At 39.3% G+C, this 19,016-nt stretch overlaps 1 protein-coding gene across 2 annotated transcripts; it reads right to left on the minus strand.

Moving 5' to 3' along the window:
- Positions 1 to 533: 533 nt before the first annotated feature.
- On the minus strand, positions 534 to 10,302 carry sec14l7 (SEC14-like lipid binding 7). 2 transcript variants are annotated; one of them, XM_053646187.1, is made up of 12 exons: positions 9,814 to 10,302; positions 9,600 to 9,675; positions 7,895 to 7,938; positions 5,226 to 5,288; positions 4,928 to 5,116; positions 4,633 to 4,728; positions 4,465 to 4,525; positions 4,215 to 4,298; positions 3,983 to 4,089; positions 1,894 to 2,033; positions 1,638 to 1,807; positions 534 to 1,085 (listed from the first exon to the last, which is right to left on the minus strand). In XM_053646187.1, the coding sequence occupies exons 1-12, from the start codon at positions 9,865 to 9,867 to the stop codon at positions 973 to 975; spliced, it is 1,197 nt and encodes a 398-aa protein (XP_053502162.1). In that variant the 5' UTR covers positions 9,868 to 10,302; the 3' UTR covers positions 534 to 972. The 2 variants fall into 2 exon arrangements, with proteins under 2 accessions (XP_053502162.1, XP_053502163.1); XM_053646188.1 differs by lacking the exon at positions 5,226 to 5,288.
- Between the last annotated feature and the right edge of the window lie 8,714 nt (positions 10,303 to 19,016).

Below are 19,016 nucleotides of genomic sequence, written 5' to 3' on the forward strand. Positions count from 1 at the left end.
TATGTTAAATATTAAGGATTTTTGAAATAATGAACATGTTTCATGTGTTTCTAACAACGTATTTTAGTAGGAGAGGGCAATTACTGCGTGTTAAGGCCTACAAGTCTTCATAGTCGGGGTTCCTTTTAAGAAGTATCAGCCAACTCTTATTAATAGAACTATCATGAAAACATTTAATCCAGTGGTTCTCAAACTGGGTGCCAGCAGATGGAGCCAGAGGGGCGCATAGAAATTATATATATGTATATATATATATATATATATATATATATATATATATATATATATATATATAAATATATAAATTAATTCATTTTACCTATATGTAAGTAATCTGTTGATATACTAGTGTACAGTACTATTAGCCACATGCTGATAAAACCTAAGACTAATGGATATGTTTTTTGATAGAGGACATAGTCTCTTAGTTGATACAGAAGAGCCTAGTGTGAAAAAACGAAATTGTGAAAATTTGACAACTCTACAGGGCCACAAAGGTATGCACCTTAACACAACAGGGGCCTCACGCAAAAAAAGTTTGAGATCCACTTATTTAATCAATAACAAATTTCCTAAAGAATATCAACAATTCTTTTGCCTAAAACATATTATTTATTACTCAAATGTCAATAAAGATATGGTTGAAAATAAAAGTAAACTTGTCTTTCTTTTAATACACATGATAACATTACTAATCATCCAAAACAAAGTATTATCTGCACCTTAAGTGTGTAGGCCTACTTTCGTACAGTGGATATAACAAGTCTACACACTCCTTTTTGTGATGTAAAAAAACAAAACAAATGAAACCAAGATAAATCATGTCAGATCATTTCCCACCATTAATGTGATATACCAACAAACAAAAATCAAGTGAAAAACAAACAGAATTTTTTTGATTTAACTTCAAAAAAATTAATCATTACTAGACAGTGACCTTGTCTCATATTGGCTATGTGAAGTACTCTCAAGTCATGCCTTTTCTTCTAAGTTCTGAGTGGGTATTTCAGGTAGAACAACATCCATCGTGAAGCTTATCTTCTTTGACTGAAGAATACTGTAAGTGTTATCAAATCGTGGCACATCTGCAGAGATATAAAAAAAAATAATAAAATAACTCAGCCACAGATAGCTCTAAAATAATATATTCCAAAGCACATGAAACATCTGGGGAAAAACATGTCATGATGAGTAATAAAATAGTGTAATTTTAACTTTAAAATTATTCACGTACTTGAGTTGTGTCATCGTACACATGTTGGGTAACAAATAAAACACAATGAGGGCATGCATGCTACTGTGGGAAAATGGTCAATGATTAGGTGGTGTGATGCAGTGTAATGTAAAGCAGAAGTATTGTAATACCCCAAAATGTATTATTTTCCTTTTTGGGACAGCATGTCCCAAAGTGTTTTATTCCTCGAATCCCATAGAAACCTGCTAATACTAACCATTTAATTTATTGATGAATGTCACTGCATTCTTTTTAAAACTTTATTGTTACAAGTCCTCTGTCCTGAAGATTTTTTTGTTATATAACACATTTTAAAATCCAATTAATATTAGCCTTAGATTATGTAAACCATCTGCCTTACAAGTCCCTGCAAAGAGCATTAACATTGACAGTTTGTACTTACAGATGCCTGGTTCTTCACACGTGTATGATCCATCCTCTGGCACTAGATGTGCATTATAACGTGTAGTTGGCAATACTTCCTGCATTTCTGTGATTTTCTGTTTGACTCCTGCTTTAGTCTTCATGTAGATGCCAAAACCAATATCACTACCATCACTAGCAAACTGCCATCTAGAATTAGCATAAATGAATGAATGAATAATGCTTGAAAAAACAAGAAGGCTATATAGAAGAATATGAATGGATCCATCACTCACCTTAATAAGCAGTTAGGGACAAGGACTTCATACTCCAGCTGGTGGTCAGAACCACGGCTGATGGTGATGCACTTTTCATACTGCACATCGACAGAATATTTTATGTAGTAGGACTTTGGCACTACACCACCATACTTAATCTGGAAGAAAAATGCAACTAGGTAGGAAGAAGATTGTGTTGAGTTTTCTGCACTGGGGCTGGAATAGGCAACAATGACAAAGAGATCAAAAAGCAGCCCAATATTACATATCAATATACCATCCAAAATTTCTTCCAAATCTTCCTAAATTTTTTTATTCTTAATTAAATATATTTTTCCAAGGCAATGCATGACATGACCATCCTTTTAGAATAACTTTATTTATTAAATAACAGGCTATACACCAATTTGCCTATAAAATTATAATTAGGTGTTCAAGATTGGGTGTCAGTGATTAGAACCTGCTTAGGGAGTGCAGGTGGAACTGGTCTTATTTATACCCCTCTCATATCTAGTGTCTGGTGTTCTTTTTGTTATTAAGGTGCGTGGTGTCATCATGCCAAGATCTGAAGAGTTCTGTAAGGTTTTCAGAAAAAATGTTGTGGGAGCCTATGAGTGTGGCAAGGGATTTAAAAAGATCTCCAAATTATTTTAAATACATCATTCCACTGTAAGGAAAATAATCTACATATCGCTCAGATTTCAAACGACTGCCAATTTGTCCAGGATTGGTCGCCTGAGCAAATTCAGCCCAAGAGCAAACCGTCTCTTGGGCTGAATTGGTCTCTGATTCAAAAAGAAGTCTCCAAGAACACCAATATTCCATCACAGGATCTGCTAGTAAGTTTTGCAACTGTTGGTGCATGCTTCTACAATCAGAAAAAGATTTCACAAATTTGACCTGCATAGGAGGCATGTCAGGAAAAAGCCTTTGCAAGACTACAGTTTGCAAATGAGCATATAGGCAAAGACTAGGCCTTTTGGGCTGATGTGCTCTGGACAGATGAATCAAATATAGAGTTGTTTAGCCACAGTAACAGCAGACATGTTTGCCACAGACCAAAGACAGCTTTTCAGGAGAAGCACCTCATACCAACTGTGATGCATGGTGGTAGAAATGTTATGGCTTGTGGTTGCTTTGCTGCCTCAGGGACCAGACAGCTTGCATTTACTGATTCAACTACGAATTCTGCATCATATCAAAGAGTACTTGAAGATAATGTGAGGCCATCTGTCCGAAAGTGGAAGTTGAACCGAAAGTGGACCTTTCAACACGATAATGATCCTAAGCACACTAGCAAATCCACCAAGGAATGGATCAAAAAAGAAATGGAGGGTTATGGAATGGTCTAGTCAAAGCCTGTATTTGAATCCCATTTAAATGATGTGGGGGGATTTGAAATGGGCAATACATGCAAGAAAACCCTCAAACATCTTGCAACTGAAAGAATATTGCATGGAAGATTGGTCAAAAATTGGTGGACAATTATGCAAAAACGCCTACAAGAAGTTATTTCTACTAAAGGGGACAATACTAACTTCTGAGGCCAAGAGTGTACTTACATTTTCCACAGAAGAATATCACATCTATTGATATTTCTGTTGAATAAATGTTTTAAAAAGCTAAATTTCCTTGGGGTTTTGTTCAAGTATATCAACAACATTAATAGGCACTGTTTCAAAGATGATCAAATGTTTGCTTGTCAAAAAAGGCAACAATTTCCATGGAGTGTACTTATTTTTTCACATGATTGTGGAACAACTGGGGGAAAAGAAACTGCAGTATCATTACCCACAATTGCTTTGATATTTATAAACTAGGTCTGTGACAATACAATGGCTTGATACATATACTGTGATAAAGACATCTGAAATAGTTATAATGTTAATGTTAGACTGTAGAAATATAGATAATGATGACAAACTGTTGAAGACAATGCACAATCCTCTTATCATGTTATCATGTCAAACCAACTTACTTGTTTTTGCCATATGCCATTTAATGCCATCCTCCCTGGACGCATAACATTTTAAACTGTAAACCAAGAGACTGAGGATATCTTATACTATTCCATCTGTAGTACACATGTTTCTGTAGATATACTCACCATAGTTTTACAGTAAGGGTTCCCATTTGGATCCGTCAGTGTGCCTCCATAGACCACGGGCAGTTGATCTGGTGCTACGTATTTCTGCAGTACTTCTTTCCAGTTGGCTGTAGGAGGATAAAATGAGAATTTCTTTTGGACATTTGGCTTTATTTCTATATCTATATAACAGAGATTGCATCAGTTATCTCCTACATTCTAAAAATGAGAATATCAAATGCAGCAGGCCTACAGCCAATGATGACAATCTTTCGCCGAGTCTCTTCACACAGGAATGGCTTGATCAAGTTGTAGGCAATAGGAAAGATTTTAGGAGCTACATGAAATAGGAAACAAATAATCAATAGGTCACATACAGTGGTGCATGTTGTACAATCGGATCATAATCCAAAATAAAATAAAATAACATAGTTTAATACATAATCACTCACTCATCTCATTCAGTGAGCTCATAACATATACAGTATAACTTTGTTTATAACCTTTAATAAGAAGAATCCTCTTAAGGCCCTCAGGATAGTTTTCCTCAAACATGGTCAGAATCTGCAAAAGTGTAAATAAATGCAGATTAAATGCAAATATTTTCAATAAGAAGAGCTGTACTTTATTTAAATGTTTTAAAATTGCACAGACTTTTTGTCGTTTCTTACCTCTCCATATGCTTCAACTGCAGGCTTCCAGATATGTTTAAGGCCAAGGTCTTCACAATCATAAATAAGAGTAATGGACTCCACTGTTTTCCCAAGCTGATAAAAAATGCTCACAAGATTAACATACAAAATGTATATTTATATGTATACTGTATGAATGTATATATTTAATATAAAGCTAAGTTTGCAAAGGTATGATTTCTTTAATAGATTTAAAAGAGACACCTTGAGACACTGCTAAGCAGTAAACAGAATAAGAGAGTTAAGTAGTTAAAACAGGGCAGACAAATCCTACCCTCTCAGACTGCCTTAAGCACTCTCTCCGAAGAAGCTCACAGTCTCTAATTTTGGTCTTGATGTAGTCTTGCTTACTGGCAGACATGAGGAGGCCTTTTGGATCAAGGGGGCCAATAATGTCATACCAGACTGGACTTCCCTCTCGATCATAGCCGCACATCCCGCCAGACACGTAGAGCTCGATTACCTGAACATATCATCCCACATAAAATGTAAAACAAAATACACTATACAAGGCAAAAGTATTGCTAATAAACTGTGCTGGCTCTTTTGAATTTTGCTGATCACAATTTTACCTCTGGTGGCTTCCAGTCTTCTAGGATTGAATCTACTTGCAAACGCTTGCGAAATTCCAAATGCTGGAAATCAGTCACATTGATGAACATGCTTGCTCTCAACTTGTTTAAAGTGTTTACTAGGTTTAACACTTGAAAGGAACTACAAGAAGTACAGAAATTTGCAAAATGTTTAACTCTTCACAGAGAAAAGTTAACTGAGGAAACAAGTTTCTTGTCACAACATTTGTGCCATTAAAACTTTCTATACTACCGCATTGTCGAATTATGAATATAACCAGTGGAATCTAACTGAAAGTCAAAATTGGGGGCTTATTTCTTTGAAAATTTCAGGTTCTAATCTGGTCCCCCACCGGAGATATTCAACCCCTAAATTTAGGGGAATTTTTTTAATGCAATTTCCCACCCCCATAAAAAAATAAGAGAAGTCTCAAATCTGAAATGTTCTGCATGCACACAATACTTGCTTAGGTACCCCCTAAATAATTAAGACTGAGACTCTAAGCTTTCCCATTACAAATTGACCCTAAAAGTGGAACTGTGAGCAATCTTTATCATTACATTTGGACTTAAGTTCTAAGTCTAAGGAAAAAGAATGTGCAAAATGCTTATATATGTTCATGTATATATATACCTTGTAATGTGCTCTAGAGCCCAGTTTTTGTTTCAAGGAACTAAGCCATCCTGAGACAAGATATTGAGGTTTCCATAAACAGCTGTATAACCAGAATTTCTTGTGTGCCATGACACAAAGATGGCTGTCATAGTTCAATTAAAATAAAATATATATAAAAAAACTCGTGATGTTGCAATGCCAATATATAGAGGTAATCACTCAAAAAAATTAGGAAAATCGTTGCCTGATTGCTATCACACCGGGAAAGTAACAGCAATTCCACTTTGCACTGGGCACCAATACATCATTGATTATTTTTCTGTAACATTACATCCTGTTGTGTCTTGTTGCTTATTTATGTACAGTGCATCCGGAAAGTATTCACAGGGCTTCACTTTTTCCACATTTTGTTATGTTACAGCCTTATTCCAAAATGGATTAAATTAATTATTTTCCTCAAAATTCTACAAACAATACCCCATAATGACAACGTGAAAGAAGTTTGTTTGAAATCTTTGCAAATTTATTAAAAAAAAAAAAAGCACATGTACATAAGTATTCACAGCCTTTGCCATGACACTCAAAATTGAACCCAGGTGCATCCTGTTTCCACTGATCATCCTTGAGATGTTTCTACAATTTGATTGGAGTCCACCTGTGGTAAATTCAGTTGATTGGACATGATTTGGAAAGGTGCACACCTGTCTATATAAGGTCCCACAGTTAACAATGCATGTCAGAGCACAAACCAAGCCATGGAGTCCAAGGAATTGTCTGTAGACCTCCGAGACAGAATTGTATCAAGGCACAGATCTGGGGAAGGGTACAGAAACATTTCTGCAGCATTGAAGGTCCCAATGAGCACAGTGGCATCCATCATCCGTAAATGGAAGAAGTTTGGAACCAGCAGGACTCTTCCTAGAGCTGGCCACCTGGCCAAACTGAGCAATCGGGGGAGAAGGGCCTTAGTTAGGGAGGTGACCAAAAACCCTATGGTCACTCTGACAGCGCTCCAGCGTGTCTCTGTGGAGAAAGGAGGACCTTCCAGAAGAACAACCATCTCTGCAGCACTCCACCAATCAGGCCTGTATGGTAGAGTGGCCAGACAGAAGCCACTCCTCAGTAAAAGGCACATGACAGCCTGCCTGGAGTTTGCCAAAAGGCACCTGAAGGACTCTCAGACCAAAGATTGAACGAAGCTTGAACTCTTTGGCCTGAATGGCAAGCGTCATGTCTGCAGGAAACCAGGCACCAGTCATCACCTGGCCAATACCATCCCTGCAGTGAAGCATGGTAGTGGCAGCATCACGCTATGGGGATGTTTTTCAGCGGCAGGAACTGGGAGACTAGTCAGGATTGAGGGAAAGATGAATGCAGCAATGTACAGAGACATCCTTAATGAAAACCTGCTCCAGAGCGCTCTGGACCTCAGACTGGGGTGAAGGTTCATCTTCCAACAGGATAATGACCCTAAGCACACAGCCAAAATAACAAAGGAGTGGCTACAGGACAACTTTGTGAATGTCCTTGAGTGGCCCAGCCAGAGTCCAGACTTGAACCCAATTGAACATCTTTGGAGAGATCTGAAAATGGCTGTGCATCGACGTTCCCCATCCAACCTGATGGAGTTTGAGAGGTCCTGCAAAGAAGAATGGGAGAAACTGCCCCAAAATATGTGTGCTGTAATTGGTGCCAAAGGTGCTTCAACAAAGTATTGAGCAAAGGCTGTGAATACTTATGTACATGTGCTTTTTTGTTTTTTATTTTTAATAAATTTGCAAAGATTTCAAACAAACTTCTTTCACATTGTCATTATGGGGTATTGTTTGTAGAATTTTGAAGAAAATAATGAATTTAATCAATTTTGGAATAAGGCTGTAACATAACAAAATGTGGAAAAAGTGAAGCGCTGTGAATACTTTCCGGATGCACTGTAATTGTCACATAGCCGTAAAAACATTTTGCATGACATTTTGTCTCAAAAGAGAAATGCCATTGGCCATAAAGCCTTGAATTAATTTAGATTAGATTAATAAGGAATAATAAGAATCACCTTTCTAAGCATTGCTTCAGCCTTCAGGACATTGAAGCTTCTGGCTACAAGAGACAAAAACAGAAGAAAACACTAGGCGAATAGGCTACAAACTGTAAACTTGTAGCAGTACAGCGCTTGAAATCATGCTGATACAGGTCAAGAACTTCAGTTAATTGTTTACATTAATCATCAGAATGGAAACTCAGTGATTTTTTGGCATAGTTGTTAGTGCCAGATGAGCTGGTTTGAGTATTTCAGAAACAGCTCAACTGCTTCACATGGGAATACAGCATCAACCAACAAATTAGTATCAGAATTCCTAAGCACATCACAAATACTGTGTGTGTGTGTGTGTGTGTGTGTGTGTATGTATATATATGTATATATATATATATATATATATATATATATATATATATATATATATATATATATATATATATATATATAACATATTTAATGTGTTTCAGGGTGGAATTTAGAGAGCCTAAGGCTTTTGCACCATATTGTATAATCACTATATGGCTCATATTATCAGCTTTATCTTATTATATATTTATATTCTGGTTCCAAGATTTAAATTTAAATCTTTAAATGTGCAAATAAGTGTTCGCTGTAAGTAGTTCATAGTAAATAGGACACATCTTAATCATTAATATGGTTCAAAAGGAAAAGCAAATACTTTTCCAATATATAAAAATTCAGATGAAAGGAGCTACAGATATTTGCTTCAGAAGCATCAAGCATTTCACCTTGAACTTCTCTTGTGGCACATGTGTTAAAACTGCAAGTCATTAGGACAAACATGAACAAACTATTAACTGGGTAGTAAACGTGACTACCTGAAGAAGCCCGCATATTAGGCACAGATTGCTGATACCTGCTCTAGGAAATATTCCTTGTACTCCATTTACAAGTGAATAATACCTGGTGATTCTGAAAGTAGCTTTAACTGCACATATTTCCCCTAAAACAAAACATGTTAATCGACCTATATTATTTTTTGCAATGGACTGAGTTATCTGCCTGTAATCCTGACTCTTCTAATTTGATAAGTGGCTTGAACTGATTTGATCTAGACTGATAGATACTTGAGGATTGCTAATTTGATCTTAAATTTTTTTTTAAATGTATGATTGCACATTTGTTGCATACCAAAAGCAAATTTTCTAAATCATTAACGTAAAAAAGGAAGAATCTCTTTTCCATAAGATGTTAGCAGAGCCAACAAATATGTCAATTTATTTAAATTAGAGAATAGAATAAATTGTAAAAATTTAGGAATATTGAGTGAGAAAATTATGTGCACGAAGCATGAATCGTGCCTGTCTCTAGAGTGTTTCTGTGCAACTTTCTGTGCTAGCCACAGAATTTCAATTATAATTATATGTAAACATGTTTTTCCATTTGATTTTGGCCTTGTTATTGTTATACAATATATTTTACATACATTTTTAAAAAAATTTTTTTTTCCAAAATGTTTTTTTTTGTGAAAATGCTAAAGTTTTAAATTATCAGAATGCTTTAGCAGTAATGTGGTGCATATACATTGTATATGTAAAGCCCCATATATATATATATATATATATATATATATATATATATATATATATATATATATAAGTGCACTATTATTAGCAGACCTGTAAAAGGCTGTTTATTATATTCCTGTAAAAGATATAACTCAAAAATACCCTCCAAATGTGAATCATTTGCCACTTACCTCGGAGCCAGCGAAGCATGTAATGGTCGCTTTGATTAGGAAGCTGGGCATATACATCTTCAATTCTCTCACAAAACTAGACAAAATGACGACAAATTTTATTTATTTATTTTTCAACAATGTTTACATTTTTTATGAATGCATATAATGGTTCCTAAACCTGGTGCAATATTTTTATTTGCAGTTTAAGGTGGATCACATGAACCATGCTTACCTGTTCCAGAGCCGCAGCCTGGTTAGGACTGAGATCTCCTACACGTCCACTCATTTGCTTTACGTAATTAATAAACCTGAAACTTGTGTGAATTGCTCATTTATTGCTGTGTTCATATTTCTCTACCTGTTGTATTTATAAGGTATGGATAAGAACTGCTCTTTGTCCTCTGGGAAAAACATGTGTGGACAGGGTTTATGGAGAACGAGAAGCCACACAGTACCTTTGCTCATTCTGAGAAATGTTTGTTTTTATGTCATTTTAGAGTTCACTGATGAGGGGGCCAAGTAGGAAACCACCAAGCTTGTATGCTTTGCCAGCAAAAGTCTACTACTGATAATGGCTTTAATCAAGCAATTATTACATGACTGAAATGGCAACATTCATCACTTTAATTTTAATTTCATTCATCTACAGCAGTGGTCACCAACTCTGTTCCTGGAGAGCTACCTTACTGAAGACTTTAGCTCTAATCGTAATTGTTCCTACCTGACCATCTAATCATTGCCTTAAGAAGTTCTTGATCAGCTAACAGGTGTGTTAGATTTTGTTTGGAGATTAAACCTGCAGGAAGGTAGATCTCAAGGAAGACGGTTGGTGACCACTGATCTACAGTAATGATCAGGGTTACTGAGCATTTGAGGGCCCTGAGTGACAACTTAATCATATTGTTTTATATGCAGAACAGAATTCAGCAGCAGCTAGTGATCATAGATTTTGATGGGGCAGGATGACATTAATAAAAACTAGACAGCCCCAAACAAAATTAAGTTGAGAGGCAATCAGACTTGTGTTATGATGTAAGCTACTATCTAATGACGAAACTCCATAACAGGCAGTTGTGAGTCAACACCATACAGTCATCCACCAAACAGTCTAGCTGCTCTTTTTGAGCAGTTTTAGACAAAGCTTTGTTCAACTGTGTTTTCCATCATCACCAATGCACACTCAGAAGACCCAATATCATTATATAATATCAAGGAGAGAGCAAGCAGATGACCACCACACTGCCCCTACGACTTCGCAATCGAGCTCCTTCCCGGAGCCAGCCCACCTTGAGGTCATGTATACCCTCTCTCCCAAGCTGAACATAGAGCCATGGAGGAATATATTCAGGAGGCACTCCAACAGATACATTAGACCTTCCACGTCCCCCGCATCTGCCGGATTCTTCTTCATTGAGAAGAAAGGAGGGGGCCTACGACCCCTGTATTGAGGGGCCTAAACCAAGTTACAGTCAAATACCGGTATCCCCTGCCACTAGTACCTGCAGCCCTTGAACAGCTAAGATCCGCGACCATTATTACGAAGCTGGACCTGCGTAGCGCATACAACCTGGTCTGCATCCGGGAGGAGGATGAGTGGAAGACGGCATTTAGCACCACCTCCGGACACTACGAGTACTTGGACATGCCTTATGGGCTTGCTAATGCCCCTTCGGTGTTCCAGTGTCTAAGTAATGACCTCCTTAGAGACATGTTGGGGAGGAGTGTCATTACATACATTGATGACATCCTGGTGTATTCTGTGCCCCTAAAGGAGCATATCGGCCACGTACGGCAGGTGTTGCGCCACCTCCTGCACCACCAGCTTTACGTAAAGGCCGAGAAGTGTGAATTCCACCAACACACAATCTCCTTCCTGGGATATGTCATCAGCCAGAAGGGGGTCACCATGGACCAACGTAAGGTTCAAGCGGTGGTAGAATGGCCCACACCCCGAACTGTCAAGGAGTTGCAATGGTTCCTTGGATTCGCAAACTTTTACCGACGGTTCATTCGAGGTTTCAGTGTCATAGCACACCCCCTGACGTCCCTCCTACGTGGCAAGCCAAGGTGACTCGTTTGGACCCCAGCCGCCCAGGAAGCACTGGACAAGCTCAAGAGGGCCTTCACCACGGCCCCCATCCTCAGGCACCCTGATCCCTCCAGACCCTTCGTCGTGGAGGTTGATGCCTCGGAAACAGGGGTAGGGGCCATTCTCTCACAGAGGCTCAGAGATAAGCCCAAGCTGCACCCCATGGTGTTCTTCTCCCACAAGTTATCTTCAGCAGAACGCAATTATTGTGGGGAACTGAGAGTTCCTGGCAGCCAAATTGGCCCTGGATGAGTGGAGGCACTGGCTGGAGGGTGCCATGCACCCGTTTGTTATCTATACCGACCATAAGAACCTCGAGTATCTGAGGACGGCCAAACATCTCACACCTCGCCAGGCCCGCTGTTAACTGTTCTTCTACCTACCGATTATTGGCCGAGAAGTACTGGTGGCCCAATATGTCTAGGGAGGTACAATTCATAGTGTCCTCATGCTCTACATGCCTAGGCTAAGGTACTGCGTACACTTCCAGCTCGTAAGCTTAAGCCCTTTCCCATCCCGGCACGCCCACGGTCCCACCTGGCCCTAGACTTCATCACCGACTTGCCAGAGTTGTAGGGGAACACCACAATCCTAGTGACCGATTGCTTTTCAAAGTCCCTGCACCTCATCCCACTGTCTGCCATCCCGTCTGCCTTTGCCACGGCCGAGCTGCTATTCCAACATGTGTTCCAGTACTTCGGGATCCCGGAAGAGATCATGAGTGATAGGGGTCCACAACTCACATCAAGAGTCTGGGCCAGCTTCATGGAGAAGATAGGCATCACCGTTAGCCTCACCTCAGGTTAACACCCCCAGGCTAATGGACAGGTAGAGGGGGAAAACCAAGAAGTCAACTAGATTCCTCCAAACCTTTTGTGCCACGAACCCGGGGGATTGGGGCCAATTCCTCCCGTGGGCAGAGTATGCACAGAACTCCCTGTGACACTCAGCAACAGAGCTCACCCCCTTTCAGTGTGTCTTCGGCTACCATCCACCTTTATTCCCCTGGAACGCCAACCCTACTGACTTGCCCATGGTTGATGAGTGGTTCCACCGGAGTGAGCAAGTTTGGGAACGCACACATCAACATCTAGAGCAGGCCTCACGCACCGCCAAACGAAAGGCGGATCATCACCGGAGGGACCATCCCAACTACCAACCCGGGGACAGAGTGTGGTTCTCCACAAAAGACCTGAAACAGACACTCCCGGGCAGGAAACTTAACCCCAGGTATATCGGCCCCTTCCGAATCAAAGAACAAATTAATAAGGTCATGTACCGGCTGGAATTGCCCAAGCATAGCAGCATCGCCCCATCATTCCATGTCTCTCTCCTTAAACCAGTTATACTGGGTCCATTATCCACGGCGGTGCCAGGTGACTCCCCACCAGAGTCGTTAGAAATCGACGGTCAACCAGCCTACTGCGTCCGGACAATCCTAAATTCTAGGCATCGGAGAGGTAAACTAGAGTACCTGGTGGACTGGGAAGGATATGGCCCAGAGGAGCAGTGCTGGATCCCGTCCCAGGACATTCTGGACCCAAGCCTGTGTAAGGACTTTCATGCCGCTCACCCAGCAAAACCAGGACTGCGGAGGAGAGGGAGGCCTCGAAGGGATTCGGCTCCCGGAGTGAGCCCTTCTGGGGGGGGCTCTGTCGCATCGCGGTGAACTCGCGACTACAGTTCCCAGAGTGCAGCGCGAACTACAAACATGGCCGACAATTACTACACTTCCCAGACACACATATTCTCACATTCTCCGGAGTTATGATTGCGGACACCTGCACTCAATCACAGGCACACACACTCACAAACACAGTATTTAAGTGGAAGTTCGTGCAGTACTAGCTCGTGAAGTAAACGCTCAGAATTCTCATCTCTGTAGTGCCTTTGTACTCGTTTTGGATTTACCTGGTTCTCGGATCTTGTACTTTGTGTCTCAACCACGATTACCTGCCTTGCCCAGTGTTGACTGTTTGCCCGATCACCTGACCTTCTTCTGTCTTCCGTATTCACCTTCAGCCTGATCCTCACCTTCCTGTTTCGGAACCGCCCGCGCTTGCTTCCTAACAAGGTACCGTAACACAAATAAAGTTAATCATCTGCTTTGTCAGAAAAGTTATTGGTGTAGCCTCTGTGTCATCAGGGAAGGCTAACAACAGTGTTGTGTGTAAAAAAAAATAATTGTTTATCCTCTGCTTGTCAGGGAGGTGTTGGAAGTGTCCTTTTGTGTCAGAAAGACATTAGAAATGTTTAAAAGGAATGCTAGACTAATTCCAACCACTGAGAAAGGTAGACTAGCTACCCCTTTATGGACAGATAGTGAGTTCAAATTATTTTTGGGAGAACACATGGACTCAATAGTGACAGACTCAGTCAGACTAAATTTAACAAAGAAATTTGGTATTCATCCAGAAAAGGTATGGTCTCTTGAAGAGTGCAAGAAGGTGTTGGGTGCATGTCTTAGGAAGAGAACTATAAAAGGCATTATCTGCTGTCAGAGACAATTACCTTATCCATAGCGCAATAACAAGCTGAATGTACTAAGCTGGACCATAACAAGGCCTCAACCAAAAGTGTCTTAAAGGGGACCTATTATACAAAATTCAGTTTTACATGGTGTTTGAACATAAATGTGTGTTGGCAGTGTGTGTACACAACCACCCTATAAAGGTAAAAATCCACCCACTCCTTTTTTTATATTCCTCATAAATCATAAACAGTGTCTCAAAATGAGTTGTTCGTGTTTTCTATCCAGTGTGATGTCACACTGGAACAGGCCCTGCCCACGACTGGTGATGGACTCTATTAGCATAGATCCTCCCCTGAGTGAGCTGAACACAGCCTGCCATGTTCTCCACACTGGATCAGCTATGGTGATAAGAAGAATGTCTCAGCTTCATAAGCTTTGTAAGTGCTCTGTTGTTGGCTGTAAGAATGAACTTCATGTACTCTCAGCATCAGAGCCACTGAAGACGAAGTACAGTAGTTTCATTTTTAAAGGAAATGTGCCCCAAAAAATAAATAAGTTCATATATGTTTGTTCGAAACATTTTACACCAGATTGCTTTGTGAACAAGGGCCAATACAAAGCAGGATTTGTTGAAAAGTTGATTCTCAAGGATGAATCAATACCAACTGTTCATGATCCAGCTTTATATCCAGAACACATAAGTATCGCACTTTATATTTTACAAATGTTTGCAAAATCGCCTTTCTGAATTTGCTTGTTAGCAAATTCCATGGCTAATGTGGCTAAAGTTACCATTGTCTCTTATTGTATTCGCAGAGACCAGAGCTATGTTGCTATTTTTGTTTTTAACCCGAAAATGCTTACTGTCTGTATAATTCATACATATAGGGCTGAGCACTGGTATTTACGGTGTCAGTCATATTGGTTCTCCTGATTTGTTGTTGCCATAGTATCTGAAGCACGAGCTGTAAAGGCACAGTCCTCTTCTGGAAAGGGTTCAGGGAGCAGCAGCTCACTTGCATTTCAAGTGGCACACACACAAAAAAGGGGCATTTACAGCATGGTATAATAAATTATCCATGGGGTAATTTGAGCTGAAACTTCAGACACATTCTGGGGACACCTGAGACTTATATTACATCTTGTTAAAAGGGGCCTAATTGGTTCCCTTTAAAAGACCAACCCAACCGTCAGATGTAAGCTATCCTGACTAACTGTCTTTATATTGACAAGAGGACAATGGCAATACTGGATTGGCAGATAAAGTTGTAAATGTAGTTGAAGTGTGTGGAATGAGTAAAAAAGCTAAAAGTAGAGTAGAAGGGGTTGATATTGTTCCCTCTGCAACTCCCCTTGTCCAACTGGTAACAGCCAATAAAGCTCTACATCCTGAGGCATTAGAAAGACTTGCTGAGTTTGCCATCAACACATGATAATTTTTCTGGGTTAAGTTAATTGATTTCGGAACTGTTGTAAATAGTTCTGCATTTCAACATGCCAGCAAAAATGAACTGAGAGAGGGAGTTCTGAGAGTGTTAAATAACATTGTTGGTCCAAAGGTAAAGTGGTCAATGGTCACTAGTTGTGTACAGAAGAAAGATAAAACTGTAAGTCACTGAAAGATTTTGTCAAGCGGCTGCAGCAAACAGTGTTATAGCTAATACTCCTGAGAAGGTTCTAGATGACAATGGTCCACTAGCCTGTATTTGGTTTGATGGCCTTTCATCAGAGTACAGAAATGCACTGTCCTTCATAAATCTCACATGGTAAAATGAAACTCAAAGCAAAAGTAAAGATTGCAGAAACAAAGTAAACAGATAGAGTAAACAAATTCGTAAATGCACTAAGAAGGAGGGTATATGTCATTACTATGGTAAACCTAGACAGTGGATGAAAGAATGTAGAAAAAACAAAAAGGTATTAGGAGAAATGAACAGCATTACTCAGCTCTTACTCAGTCTACTTACAACTCTGAAACAGCCCCTCCCCTCTACAGTACACTAAACTTGTGGGGCAACAGGCATGAGGTATTTGTGTGTGCCAAAACCACCTCTGGTGTTTATTGACAAAAAACTCTATTTTGGTTTCATCTGACCATAGAACCCAATCCCATTTGAAGTTCCAGTAGTGTCTGGCAAACTGAAGATGCATGAGTCTTTGGATGAGAGTAGAGGCTTTTTTCTTGAAACCCTTCCAAACAACTTATGGTGATGTAGTTGACTTCGGATTGTAGTTTTGGAAAAAGGTTAAACAATAAAGACAGTTCTTAACAGCCTTCTTTGCTCATTTTCACCAAAGGTGCCAATATTAGTGGCGGGCACCATACATTTGCAGGACATTTCTGGTGCCATAATATATGTGTGACAGCTGTTTGCCTGTGGAAATGATAAAGAAATCTGATCACAAGTGGTCACTTCGCTTTATGACAATTATAAACTTTAGAAAAAATGTGCAAAAATTCAGAATCCTAGCAATCAACATTGTAATCACAAAAAAGAAGCAACTATTAAACAGTTTTTACTCTATCCTAAGCCAGGGATTGATTCATTCGGGGGGAAAAAAGGATATAGATAGAATAGTCCCATCAAGTAGGCCTATTCAGGCTTTAAATTCTTTAGGATATAGAAACTACATAGAATGTCCACATTTTAAAAATGGCCCTGTTACCGGACTAGAGAAAAAATATCTGATCAGTTGATCTTAAAAAAGGAACCTTCCAACAAGGAGACAAAATTTTGAAGCTTTAGATGACCATAATTCATAATACTCATAATAACAGCCTTTTTAATATTTTGCCTTTTATGTTATGGTAAAAATTTGCCAGTTAGTGTTTGTTCATTATAACCATGGGCATGCAAGTTTTGTAATATGTGATGTTTTTGCAGGAATTTGAATTGACCAGTAAATCATTAATTAATCAGGCAGAGGACGCGGCTCAGTTAACTGTACCATATTACCATGTGACTTGCATGCCCGATTGTGTCTGTAGAGAAGGGGAGGTGTTTAGGCCCACGACATCAGCAGAAATCGGCTCTCTCTCTCGTTTGGTATAAAAAGAATATTTTTTTTAATCAGTATCTTATTTAATAGAAGCAATAAGGCACAAAAATATAGGAGATATATAGGAGATACCAGTAGACAGTAAATTTCCCCCAAACTCAGGGAAGTGTTTTAATCAACCAACACGATAACGCACAAGAAATAATGTTAACGAAGGCACTTACACATACATACAAGTAATAAACCATTGTCTACTGATAAATACCACAATTAAAAATATTATCATCCTATGGACTGGGCTTTGTTCATTCATTCACCGTTGGTGATTGGGGGTGAGTTGCTTTTGAAAATAAAATACTGCCAAATACTTTAATATCTTCAAAAATGTGAAATGTATCGCCCTATAATAATGTGGTAATATAATGTATTATAATAATAATAATAATAATAATAATGTGAAGCCTGTGTGAATCTAATCGTAAAGCATGAAAACTCCTACATCATATACACTGACTGAGCATTTTATTAGGAACAACTGTATACCTACTCATTCATGAATGATCATGCAATTATTTAATCAGCCAATCATGTGGCAGGAGTGCAATGCATAAAATAATGCAGATACCGGCCAGCAGCTTTGGGTAATGCTCACATCAACCATCAGAATGGATAAAAAATGTGATCACAGTGATTTTGACCATGGTCTGATTGTTGGTGCCAGATGCTTTGGTTTGAGTATTTATGGCTAGTTTGAGTATTTCTATAACTGCTGATCTCCTGGGATTTTCACGCACAACAGTATCTAGAATTTATTCAGAATGGTGCAATAAAGAAAAAGCACCCAGTGAGCAGCATTTCTGCAGATGGAAAAGCCTTTTTGATGAGAGAGGTCAATGGCGAATGGCCAGATTGGTTTGAGCTGACATATAGGCGCTACAGTAACTCAGAAAACCACTCTGTACAAATGTGATGAGCAGAAAAGCATCTCAGAATGCACAACATGTCAAACCTTGAGGCAGATGATTTACGACAGATGACCACGAGTTCCTCTTCTGTCAACTAAGAACAGAAAGCTGAGGCTGCAGTGGGTGCAAGCTCACCAAAACTAGCTCACATATTTTGAAAAAGTCATATTCTGAAAAGTATTAATTGCCGTGTCGTATGAATGGGTGTGTGAATGTGTGTGTGATTGTGTGCCCTGCGATGGACTGGCACCCTGTCCAGGGTGTACCCCGCCTTGTGCCCGATGCTCCCTGGGATAGGCTCCAGGCTCCCCCGTGACCCTGAAAAGGAGTAAGCGGTTGAAGATGGATGGATGGATGGATTAATTGCCGTGTCCACTAATGTTGCCACTAACACTACTGTAGTAATCGTTTTGAACTAGGAAGTGTAATTTTATGTTGTGAACACAGACAAGCAGAGTTATACACACAGTAAAATGTCCCAGTGTTGTTATAATAAATATAGGCACTCTTGGAATGTCACTCAACCAATCAAATTAGTGGACCAGAACTATCTGTTGTATATAAATAACTATATATTGTAACTTTGTTTTGCTAAGTTTCCTCCATTCTGCAGTGTCATGTACTTGGAATAACACCCTTTGCCTTGTGTTGTAATTGCCTCTGTACATATGCATTAATGTTTTAAAATATCTCGTTGCAATTTATATTGGAAATACATATGACAAGATGCTAAATGACAGCATAACAAAAGTCTGGATATGCATGTTTCTTTCTGTTAAGAGGAGGTTTGTACTGAAGCCTACAGACAGGTCTTTCACCAGGAACAGCTCATTACTGGAAAAGAGGATACAACCAACAACTGTGCAAGAGGCCATTATACCATTGGCAAAAAAAATTGTTGATCTAGT

This window comes from Ictalurus furcatus, chromosome 16, assembly GCF_023375685.1.
Source record: "Ictalurus furcatus strain D&B chromosome 16, Billie_1.0, whole genome shotgun sequence".
Lineage (NCBI taxonomy): Eukaryota > Metazoa > Chordata > Actinopteri > Siluriformes > Ictaluridae > Ictalurus > Ictalurus furcatus.